General features: G+C 46.3%; 1 protein-coding gene across 1 annotated transcript in view; it reads right to left on the bottom strand.

Annotated features, from left to right (window-relative positions):
• The window catches only part of LPIN1 (lipin 1), a 102,115-nt gene that overhangs the window by 23,749 nt on the left and 65,462 nt on the right, over positions 1-12,904 (bottom strand). The window contains 3 exon segments of the mRNA XM_006073740.4: positions 5,491-5,570; positions 8,775-8,867; positions 12,416-12,485. Coding sequence (XP_006073802.3) covers positions 5,491-5,570; positions 8,775-8,867; positions 12,416-12,485 — 243 coding nt within the window.

Consider the following 12,904-nt stretch of genomic DNA (forward strand, 5'->3'; position numbering starts at 1 on the left):
CCTGCCTGCTGGCATCATCACTCTATTTTAAACCGAGAGGCTCCCCCCGTCCTCCCTGCAGCCTTGGAGGATGCCTACATTCTCTCTTCCCCCATCCAGGCTGCCAGCCAGGCCAATCACAAGGAGCCCAAACATTTCCTACACGTCCAAGCCCATTCGTTCCCTCCAAACACACAATTCCAAATAACGAGGTCACTCTGAGGACTTACAAACGGGTGCCAGGGAAGCCAAGGAAGACCCCCCCAACTCTCCTCCAGAACCCCTCAGCAGGCTGCCCCGGACCACGAGCCACACTTCATTCGTCTGCACACAAGTCAAGCTCCAGACCTCTCCACACGGGGGGTGGCAGGGAGAAGGGCCTGGGAGCTGCAGGTGGGGAGCAGGCTCATTTTCTTCAAATAACCTGTATAAAGCATGTCAGCAAATAACTGCTCCCTGGATTCGAATCCTGCTATGGCACCATCCCCAATCTATAGACCTGCTTCCCAGGACCGTCTTCTTTAAAAATGCCTTAACACCAAAGTGCTTCCTAAACATCTGTCAGGCTAAAGGGTGACGACGGCTGAGTGATCTGGAACAAACCAGTCCAGAGGCCCTGGGTGTGCACTTCCCCATAAAGCCTCCTGCTCAGCACATCCCTTTATGCAAAACTCCAGCTTCTCCTGGTGTCTCAGGGTTCTCGCCTGGTCCTCAGCATCCTGGCCTTCCCCCTTGCCTCCCCACCCCTTCTATCAGAAAATGGCCAGGTGTTTCCTCTGCAGCTCGTTGCTTTCTTGCCCCACATGTTCATTCCAGAAGCAGTTCCTACAATCCAACACCACCCTGAACTAGGGAGATGCAAGGGAAGGCCCGTTACCCTGCTTCTGTGTGGTTTCTCCCAGCTCTTTCCCCACCCGGAATGAGCTGCCCCTCCCCAGGGCCCTGCTCTCGGCCCTACAAGGGGTGGCCCCCAGTGGGCAGTGAGCTGGTAGACTGGAGCTCAGGCCACCAATGCTTCCAGGCACTGTGCCAGGCGTGGAAGTGAAAGTGGAAGTGTTAGTCACTCAGTCGTGTCCCACTCTTTGCGACCCCGTGCACTGTAGCCCGCCAGGGTCCCCTCTGTCCATGGGATTCTCTAAGCAAGAATACTGGAGTGGGTTGCCATGGCCTCCTCCAGGGGATCTTCCCGACCCAGGGATCAAAGTGCCAGGCGTGGGGATTCAGCAAACAGCCTGGCCCCGGAACCCTGGGGCCTTTTGTCTGAATAATCACAACAGAGCAGGACAAGGGCTGCATTAGGAGGACAGAGGGTGTCCTGGGAGTGGCTGGACCAGAGGCCCCGGGGCAGAGAACATCTTGGGTTTTGGCTGGACTGGAGGCCTGGAGCTGTGCGGATCAACCGCAGCTGAAGTCCCAGACTTGGCCATCACAGGGTCATAGCCATGGTGAATAAGGGTGGGGACAGGTAGCTATGTCCACAAAGCACGCTAGAATCCTGATTGGTCCATGGCAGGGCTAAGCCACATGTAGACAAATCAATGTCCATGACACCAAGGACAGGTTCCTGGTAGAGTGGAGACCTGGGAAGCCCAGGTTTGAACCACAGGAACTTCAGGCTGTGTTTTCCTGCTCAGACTATTTTCTCTCTGGCTTGATTTCCTCATCTTAAAGCAAAGGGAAGCAAACAGCATCCCATGCAGCAAGAGATCCCAGGAGCCAGTAGATAACAGACGCGCATCCCAGGAAAAGCCTCACAACCACAGAATTCCTCCCCAGGCTTCCGTGGCTCGTCTGTAAAATGACTCAAAAGCCCCTCTCCATCCCAACCCTTGCCGATCCTAAGAGCGATGCTGACCCTTCTGAACCAACAGCCTAGAGGTTTCAGACAGACAGGTACACATGGTCCTGGAGCCAAAGCAGCCTGAACAGAGCCCGGGTGGGAACCTAGGACAGGCAGCTACAGGCCCCTTGTTGAATCGGGAAATGTTTATGTTCCATGCAGACAGTTCGGAGGGAAATGAGATCCAAACGTGAACCGAAGCTCACAGTGACTACAGATTGACATAAGCCGCTGCTGGCGATGCACAAGCCAAGCGGGTGAGCTCTCAGCTCCATCTGCCGCTTTAAGACAAAACCCCAAACCCCTCGATCAGTGCAGCAAGCCTCGTTTGAGGGAGCACAGGAAGGAAAACACAGAGACAGAAACTGAGACAGGAGCCGTACACCTGAGCTGGCAGTGCCGGCTGGGGCCGAGGTCGTGTCACCCTTGGACCTGGCCGCCCCCGCCCCCTCCTCTTGCAATGGTCCTTAATGTCACTGGCTTTGCGCTGTCTGTGAGAAGCGACAGGCAAAAAAACAAAAGGGCTCATCTCACTCAAGTACCCCTGTTCAGCCGAGGAGCTGTGAACAACACTGAAGTTCGCACTTGTCAGTGTACAGGTTCCAATGGTATTTTAATGACTTGCATGGTGACAAGCTGTTTGCTCAATTACGAGACTTCAAGGACTGTTCTGTCAATCACAAGTCTGTCAATTAGGAGAGCACTCCAACACTTTTTTCCCCTAGGCAATTGCATGAATCTAATTAGCAGATGAGGATGCCAGTAAAAATGAAAAGATGCATATTGCTCAGGAGAACTTCGTAAGAAGGCTTTTCAAAATCTCAAATCCTTTTCGCCAAGAGTCAGTTCTTCATTTCTTAGGTTTTGTAAAGAAGTATATGTAGCATGACTAACTCAGAGTGGTCAATAGTCTATTTCTATCTAACTGGGCAAAGCATTTGTGTAAACACTTGAATAGGATCCTATCAGTTCAGTTCAGTCGCTCAGCTGTGCCAGACTCCTTGAGACCCCATGGACTGCAGCACACCAGGCTTCCCTGTCCACCGCCAACTCCGAGCTTGCTCAAACTCATGTCCGTTGAGTCAGTGATGCCATCTAACCATCTCATCCTCTGTTGTCCTCTTCTCCTCCCATCTTTCCCAGCATCAGGGTCTTTTCAAATGAGTCACTTCTTTGCATCAGGTGGCCAAAGCAGATCGTATCAGATACTAAGAAAATCCAAAACGCTTTAGACAAACTATCAGCTGATCTCCCAACTGGGGAAGAGCAGCAGAAGTGACCTGCTCCTAGGCACACCCTCAGCCCACCCCACAGCCTCCAGGAGCCACCACACTGCTGCTGGAAGGAAGAATACAGACCCTATACCAGCCGCTGTTGTGTTCTATCCCTCCTTTTAAATCTCTCTGAGCCCCTGGCCTGCCGTTCCCAGGTCTGAGACTGGCATATTACAGGCTGGACTTGGCTGACATCCTGCGTTTGGCTCATACTGCGCAGTATAATTTTAAAACACTTGCAACTGCACAGTTAGGACAAGCCTGAATCCTACAGAGCCACCCTCCTGACGCAGGCACAGCCTGTGTGGCCCTCCTGGGTTTCACACTCTGAACCTCCTTTCCCATGAAGCTGTGAGCTCAGCTTTGATAAGCCAACTTGTGTGGGTTGTGTGTCAGTCTCCTGCCCATTTCCAAGATGGCGGAAGAAAACACCGAGGGGCTGATGATTTGCCAAAGATTAGAGAGAAAGTCCTGGCTCACGCTGCCTCTTGTGCTTGGAAACTACTGTGGGACAGAGAGGTTCTCAAAATGTTCCCTGCATTTCCAGTGCAGCAGTTTTAACTGCTGGGTTAAACTGCCTGGGACAGAAGGGTGGCATCTCTGCTCCTGTCTCCTTGCCTGGGCTTCTCTCGGCATGGACATCATTCTTGTTCCTTAGCTCAGATTCAGAAGGAAATTGCCCAAAGCCAGGACTCCAAGCCCGATCTGCTTGACTCCAAAGCCTGCTGTGTACAGCCTGCTGCTTCAAACAACTACTTACCAAAAACCCACTGACTTCCTATCTGGTTACCGCCTTACCTGCTCAGGACTATGCACTCTTAGCCCAAGCTCCATCTTGAACACACCTGCCCTCTCCCTTCCAAACTCACTCAAGGTACACTCAGAGTTCCAGGTCGGGGGACTTCCCTGGTGGTCCGGTGGCTAAGACTCCGTGCTCCCAATGCAGGGGGCCAGTGTTTAATCCCTGATCAGGGAACTAGATCCCACATACCGCAACTAAGAGTTCACATGGCACAATTAAAAAAAAAGATCCCGCATGCCAAAAATGAAGACCAAAATTCGGCATGCTGCAACCAAGACCCAGTGCATCCAAATAAATAAATAAAATATATTTTTTAAAATTCTGGGTCAGAAAGGTATCCAGATAATCATGCTGGAAAGCCCCTCTCCAGAGAATGAGCCAGAGACAGAGGGTGAAGAATGGAAAAGAAACACACAAGCGCATCAACCTTTCTCCCTTCTCCAGGGCAGACCTGCACGGGGGCGGGTGGGAAGGGGCCGTGCCAGGCACCATCAGAAGGAACAGAAACGGTGTCCTCCAAAAACAGCCCAGCTGAGAGCCAGCCCCGCCATGCAGTTTTATCCGGTCCTACACACTCTTCTCACACAGAGGACAATAAAGAAATCAGACTGTCTCCTTCGTGACACCTACATGCGTTTCTAGTTCCAACAATGAATTCTAGAAATGACATCAATCAGATACAGAGCTATGGCCAGGAAGCCAAGGACTGGACAGCTAAACCTGCCTTCCCCAGGACAATAGATTGGGAAAATCTCATTGGCTCAGTGACAGTACACTTAAGGCATGCCTACTCTGAGTCAGGCACTGGCTTGGCCTCTGAGGTATAAAAGGATGGAGGTAGGCAGCTTGCCTTCAATGAATATGTCAGAATTTTCTGCCTGTAAATAAGAAATGCAATCCTGGTTCTCTTAAGCACAGGAATACTATAAGGGCAAGGTCATCTGTAAAGTTATTATAATATATCAGATCACTCAATATTGATATAATAACACCATCAAATTAGTGGCTGATGGCACTGCCCTCAGAGGCGTTACCCTCAAATCCCACAGCATCAAAACAAAAACACATAACAAGCAGGTTACCCTGAAGATAAAACACTACTACTGTGGATAAGTATTATCAAATTCTAATGTCTGCTAGGCCAAGTTCATATGAATCCCTATCAATACTTAACATAGTAAGTCCTGGTACGTGATTAAACCATAGAGAAAGGCAAGCTCCTGCAAAAGGGGCACTTTTCACATCATCCCCATATCACCCATATCATTATTTATCACCACAACCCTTGTTATTACCTTCTGCAGACTGAGGGCTATCACGTTCCTAGACCATGAGGAATGCTCTTGTGACATTATCTCATTTACTTTAGAAAGTCAGTATCTATGGAGTGTTTCCATTTGATTTATGAGAAGATCAATTTCAGTAAATTACTCCAGGTCACTGAGTAAATGACAGAGCACCAGGCCTGCAACCGAGATCTGTCTAAATTCAAGGCCCAAGCTAATGCAGTGAACCGTATCAGCGTCTGTGGGGCGTGTGCCTTGACTTTGGACACAGACAGGGGCTACAACACCCCAAGATGACTGGCACTGTACCTGGTGGCCATGCCCAGCTGTGACGGCTGCTCCCCGGTGCTGTGGCTCTTTCCCGCCAGGCACTGCTCTGGCTTACTTTCCTGGAGAAGAAGACGACAGAGAATCATGGACGCAGCAAAGGGAAACCACCTGCGTGACAGCAGGTGTTCCCTGAGGGGCTCCCGAAGTCCAGGCAGGGCCCCCATGCCTTCCCCAATGGCACACCCCACCCCCAGGGATGGAAGGGTCCTAGTTATTCCTTTGCTTAGCTGTCATCTACAATCGAGCTGAGAAACATTTTTGACAAAAATAAGTCTGTTTTCCATAAGCGTTTGTGGCACCAAACCAAGGCTCCATAATCACGGCAGCTTATGCAAATGCTTTATCAAGGGCTGCTTGGATACGCGGGGGCTTTCAAAATATTTTCTTCTAATTGCTGATAGAAATGCCTGAAAATATTTTCACACCATATTTTGCTTGAGAAAAACATGGACGCATTCTCTTTTTCAATCCCGTGTGCTCTTAATAGAAGATGCTCCCTTAATGTACTGCCAGCGCTTTGGAATATTGAGAGCTCTGGGCCAGTCCTGCTTCTCTGGCTTAAAAAGCTCAGGTAAGTGATGGAATGTTTCAGAGTTTCTTTTTCCCACCAGCAAGGCAAGGGTGGTGACATGCAGCTCCTAACAGTGTCAGAAGGATCACAGAGATTCTACACATAAACCCAGAGCCTGGCCTACAGCAGGCAGGGGAGGGAGAAGACATCCACCTGCCAGCAGACATCGCAGGAAGTCATCACAGGCCAGACGGACGTGTCAAGGGACAAAGGCTTTACAGTCACATCTCCTTATCTATAGTCATTCGATCTGGAGGAAGGTTAATGCATTTAATGTTGATAAAGAAAATGAGTGACAGAAACAATATAACATGGTGACTAGCTTAACATATGATGGGTCCAAGCTATTTTCAAAAATTCTTTAGCTTTTTATAAGCATGCAGATAAATGATGTGAAAAGAGGCCCAGTAGTGTTTAATCTATCTGTTGAGGCAGGTAACTTAGCCACTGCTATTAACAATTCTTTATTAGACTTGTTCAAAAATACATGTCTATCTGAAATGTGTTTAGTGTTTTTAAAAGATATTTCATAACTCTTCCTCATTTCATGCTGGCATTCCCCTCAATTCCAACTAATGAGACTCTAGATACTCTGCAAAAAAAAATAGGTCCCTAAAATAGCCTTCTGTCTAAATTCTAGAATGTTCTGTTCTCTAGTAAAGGAATCAGAAAAGGCTTTTCCACTTTAAGTCTCCTAAAGTAAAGTGAACGCTAGCTATAACATGTTTATACCCTCTTGGAGGAAATGAGGCAGTCAGAAAAGCTCAGGGATGCTACCAGAAAATGCCCTAAAATGGTGTTATCTTGGTAAAAACACTTCCAACAGACTCTTTCCCTTTGAAGTAATGAAATAAACAAACTGAGCATCTGAGGTTTTTTTTTTCACTCTTGTAACAACCAACTCAGCTATTGTCCTTGGGGTTTTTTCACACTATATTCCAAGTATGATCAGCATTCCTTCTAATATCTGCTCTGGGTCCTTCTGGGTCCTAGGGAGACCACAGGGATCAAAGCCATATGTGGTCTCTGTTTTCATGGAGTTTAGGGTCTGGAGGGGAAGGGAGGATTAATCAACAGCCACACTAATCAGTGTATAATTATAAATGCTGGCAAAATTTGTGAAGGAAAAGTTCACAGTCAGGGCCATGAGGGCAGAGAACAGCAGACCAGATCAACCTGCCAAGGAAGGGCCATTTAAGATGCTAGATAACTAAGAGAAAGGGATGAGAGGGGTCCTAAGGACACCAGGCAGAGAAAGTAACACATGCAAGGGTCCTGGGGTAGAAGTGACACCACAGCAGAGAGGGCGGGGGAGACAGCAGAAGATGAGACTCTTCAGGGAACCAGGGGCCAGGATACACAAGGCCTGTGGACCATATTAAGGATTTTGGTCTTTAAGAATCAGGGAATCCACTAAAAGCTTTTAAGAAGGGAGCAATACAAATTGGACTATTACCCTAAAAAGACCAAGGCAACTACAGAGAATGAGGAAGAAGAAAAGGCAGGAGTGGATACAAATGGGCCATTTGCAAGCAATCCTAGGAAAAAGATGGTGAAGATGGAGAGAAATGGAAAACTGGAGCAACATACTGGATGATAAACTGAAAAAAGGGGTGAGGGAAAAAGGAAGTATTAGCTGACGGACGGACAGTGGTATCATTTTCTGAATGTGGTCCAGCAAAGGAAGAACTCTCGAGAAAACCATCAGTTTGATTTTTAGAAATGACGAGTTTGAAGAGCTGATGCATCCACGTGGTGACATCTACCTAGCTGGGTATTTGATAAATTAATGTGAATTATAAAATACCTTCTTGGTTAATAAAAATGGAGTCATTGTATAAGCGTGGGTGAGGTTGCCTGGGGAATAACAGGCAGTCTTTGAAGAAGAGAGGTTCCTAAGACAACCCTGTAACAGTAGTAGTATTAGTCGCTCAGTTGTGTCTGACTCTTTGCGACCCCATGGACTGTAGCCCGCCAGGCTCCTCTGTCCATGGAATCCTCCAGGCAAGAATACTGGAGTGGGCTCCGGGGATCTTTCCAACCCAGGAATCGAATCCAGGTCTCTCGCATTGCGGGCAGATTCATTACTGTTTGAGCCACCACCAGGTAAGCCTGAGGACCCACTTGTACAGCAGCTGAGCCAGAGGACAAACAGCCCCTGGGGCAGGGGGTTGGGGGACAGGTGGGCACACTGACATGGAAGCCAAGAAAGAAAGTACTTCCAGAAATAGGCTGAGAGGCTGGCAAAGGTCTGAAGAAAAGTATAAGCGTTTATAGAACCAGAAACCAAAGTCATGTATATTTTAGACATGCTATTGACATGAAACGACTAACAGGAATCAGTCTACGCTACAAGTCTGCCTTGCTAAAACTGTTCTCATGAGCAACAGGTAGATATTTTACTTAAACGTTAAAAAAAAAAAAATCAGGTTAAATCTCTTTTTTCTATAGATGAAGAAACGTTCCAGAGCGGGAGTGACCTGACCACACTCTCCAAGCTGAGAGGTAACAGAGCCAGGAGGTGAGGCCATCTCTGCCCACCCATCCCGGTCCTTCTCCACCTCCCCTTGTTCTGCGCTGCCTTCGCCTGCACGGTGGCAGAGCTGGCTCCTGGCTCAGTATGACGGCTTTGCTCACTGACACGCAAGCCCTTGCTGAGCCAGGCAGAAACACTTGTGTTTTCCAAGCTTACCTCTTTGATTGTGGTGTTTCTTCCCCTCCATGAAAACCACCATCTTCCTCCCTTTCTGGGCATCTTATCCCTCATGATAGACTCCACCGTGGCCTGTTTTAAATGGATGGTAACATAAATAATGGAACCAAAAAAAGATCAACTTAGCACATTCAAACCAAAAGACACGCACATGCAAAATAAAGTAAGATTTAAAAAAAAAAGAAAAAACAAAGAAAAATCAGAGAAAACACGACATACTATTTGTGGATTAAAAATTTTCGAGAAGCAAAACCTAATGGCATCCAAAATTACATTAAGGTAACTTAGGCATGAAGACTTAAGAAGATGTTAAAGGAATAAACAAACAACAAATAAAATACAACACAACAACAACAGAAAAAGAAAGCATTGAAAATCATTAGTGATTAGTCAGACAGCAAGTTTTCAAATTAAAGTGGTTTACTGATTAAGATACTGTTATTCTCAATAAGATGATTATAAAATGAAAAATGAAATGACTAATATGAGGTACAAGGTAAAGTTTTAAACAAAAAGTAAAATGCATGGGATCTTTTTAGTAGATGTAAATTTCCAAATTTGGGCAAACTGAATATTCATAGATGCATTTGACTTAAAAGCTCAAATATTAAAAAGAAAATCCATACTCTTGTCCTAAATAAATGCAAGTTGAATAGGAGATTAAATATTAATTAGTAATATTCTTTGTAAATCAGTTGTACTTCAATAAATTTTAAAAAATAGTAACAATTTTCTACATATTTTAAAGAACAAAATAGTCACCTTGAGGCTAATTCAAGTACCAAAGTAAATATTATCTAATTTCCCTTCTTTGGTTTATGGAACTCTCAGGCACTAATATCTCAGCTAGTAACGAGAGAATTGTCTTTCAACCAAACAAGTTGCAGGTAAGTGGAAAGATAAATAATTCATGTATTTAGCCTGAAGTGTGCTTCTTTTTATCATTTAAGAATCCCTACCTGACACAAAAGAAAACCTGAATACACTGAACAAGCCCCCCTATTCATGAACAGGACAATTCACAAAGATGTCAATTACCCTACTCCTCCTATTTCTATTTCATCCATATATTAAACAAAATTCCAATTTAAAAAAAAAAAAAAACAGGATTATTTTCAAACCTAGACAAACTGGTTGTAAAGTTCATTTATAAAACAAACAGAAATGGCCAAGAAAACTGAAAATAAGTAGACATAAGCCTGGCATGTGTGTGTGCTTTGCCGCTTCAGAATACTGGAGTGGGTTGCCATGCCCTCCTCCAGGGGATCTTCCCAATCCAGGGATTGAGCCCATGTCTTTTATATTTCCTGCACTGGCAGGTGGGTTTTTTTTTTACCACTAGTGCCACCTGGGAAGCTCAGGCATAAGCCTTACTAGATACTAAAATATATTTAAAACTTACAGTAATTAAAAGAATGCAGTCTTGGGACATAATTTAACATATTATTAGAACAGAAGACAAAGTCCAGAAATAAACCTAAATTCACAGGGGAATGTAATATAAGATAAAGTTGTAATTGCATATCAATGGGTAGAGAGTTATATAATGAAAGGTATGGAGATAATTAGGGAACCAACCATGACCCTCTCAGTTGACTCCCTGGGTGAACCACCCCCTTTGGTTCTCACCATCACAGCCAAAACTCTGCTCAAGAATCAGACTGCACTATGTTCCATGAAGGCAGGCTCAAGTCTGGGGGAGAAACTTAGATTGTTCTGCACCACTCGTGGCCATTCCACTGTGTTGCCAACAACTGGCTGAGAGGTGATCATGTAACCAAACTGTGGCCAATTAAATGTGAGAAGCCTGTCTCCATCCTTCCTATTTTGGACACTTATATGAGGAGCTGTTGGATAAATCATCTTGGGATCATAAAGGGGAAGCTAGGAAAATCAGAGAAGCTCATCCAGCTTCATCCAGCCTGAAACTACAAACCTCTAAGATTCTTATTATGTCAAATAATAAACCCCTGTTATTCTAGTCACTTGTAATCATTTCGTTTCCTGCAACCAAAGCATCCTGATTCAATAACCAGCTTGGGAAAAAAACAAAAAAAATCACTGATTTAATTTCTGATACCTCAACTCATGACTTTCAAAATAAAATCAAGATGGATCAAAGATTTAAGAAAATGCTGGAAGAAAAGACAGGGCATATTTTCATAAGTTTTGGAAATGGGAAGCAGGGCCATTCCAAGTGTGATACAAAACCTAGCAGCCTCAAAAGATAAGACTGATGAAGTCTCTGCATAAAAATAATTTCTCTTATTAAATAAACACAAAACACAGAGTCCAAAAAATTACTGACAACCTGTACAATAATTTAGGCTGCCTACCACAAAGACTAATTTCTTTAAGTTCAGGAGTCATGTGTATTTCTTTTTCTATGAACTATATAGCCTTTATCAGTAAATTTCTATTGCACTAGTCTTTCTTCTCACTGACTTGTAAGAACTGAGACATGTAAGATAAAAACTTGCCCTGGGCCACAAACACTATACAGAACCTGCCAAGGACAAAACAGAACCCACTCTGGAGCACAGGCCCTCAGCTCAGTCCACAAAGAATACTCACAGATAAAGCTCCACGAAAGATGCAGTCACAATCCCAAAGCACGTGCGCACACACAGCCACAAAGGAGAGAACGTGAGCTAAACAAAGTCAAAATAGACCTGCACGACCCTCAGGTATGAGAACTACCTGACAGGCCACAATATCCACAGCAGCACAAAGCTTTTGCTAAGCATGTGAAGGATGCAACTGTGAGATGTGGGCTCTGCAGCCGAAAGAACCTAGCATTTGGAACAAAGACCCAATGCCGGAAAGCGATCAATTCCAGGAGAGGCCAGGGAACCGGCAGGGCGAGGACACGGGCATGGTGGGTCGCTGCAGTGCATCTGCCTGTCACCCTGGCTCTTTTCTGCAGCTGCTCACCTGCTCTCAGGTGCAGCCAGGAGCTGCCCACTTGCTCCTCCTTGGCCAATCAGCCCCTAGCCTGCTTCCGGGCTGAGCCAGGCCTGATGTGAGTGCGGGCAGCTGGTGTCTGGTATAGTACTACCCTGCTCCCCTCCTTCATCCTTCTACCCTCATCACCCTTGGGCTCAGCATCCACCTGCTTTGCCCCTATCTGTGTCCCTGGCACGGCAGGTGCGGGGACAGGAATCCTGGAGAGGCAGGACTCGGTCTGGCGCTGCCTCCACTGGGAGCTTTTGCTTTGATGAGAGAAGGGAGAAGGACATTCAAAGTGCAAGGGAGACCCCTGCAGTTTATACCCATGAACTTCCAACCAGCACAGTGTAATTAACCTCATGGTTTCTAAAGAAAATGAAAGAAAGCGAAGTTGCTCAGTTGTGTCCGACTCTTTGTTACCCCATGGACTGTGGCCTACCGGGCTCCTCCATTCATGGGATTTACCAGACAAGAGTACTGGAGTGGGTTGCCATTTCCTTCTCCAGGCGATCTTCCCAACCCAGGAATAGAACCCAGGTCTCCTGCATTGTAGACAGACCCTTTACTGTCTGAGCTACCAGGGAAGTCGAAAATAAAAGCTAAATTCCAATCCCCCAGACTCAGTGAGCCATCATTTTCATGTCCCTTTTCTTTCTCGTGGTAAAGCTCACCTTTGGCAATGGTTTCTGGAAGGCCTGCATGGCCAGGAGCAGAGGCGCCGCTGTGGTCCAGTTATAGTATCTGACACAAAACAAGGAAAAGTGGTCAGTATACCAAGGCTCAGACCTCTAATGTCCCGAGAAGCGGTCATGTGAGGCTCTAGACGTTCAGAGGGTCCTTAAAGAGCCCAGTACTGTGGCAAGCACCCCAGGTCAGCCGCCACATGCCCCACCCTTGCAGAAGCCCTTCCTCCAGCCAAACCCCCAGCGGCCACTGTGGCAACAGGACAAACGACATGGCAGGTGACCCAGCGGCCAGCTGAGAGCAGCCCACGCCCCACTGGGCGTCAAGCCACTGATGTGCTGGAGCATTTCTTGCCCACACTTCAGGGAAAAGGAAACGAGGACCCTCAGTTAACACATAAACACCTGTGGCTTCCTCTAATGGGGAAAAGTTTGCCAACAGCCTGTAAAAATACGTGCACATCCCTTGACCCCAGA

Source organism: Bubalus bubalis, chromosome 12 (assembly GCF_019923935.1).
Source record: "Bubalus bubalis isolate 160015118507 breed Murrah chromosome 12, NDDB_SH_1, whole genome shotgun sequence".
NCBI lineage: Eukaryota > Metazoa > Chordata > Mammalia > Artiodactyla > Bovidae > Bubalus > Bubalus bubalis.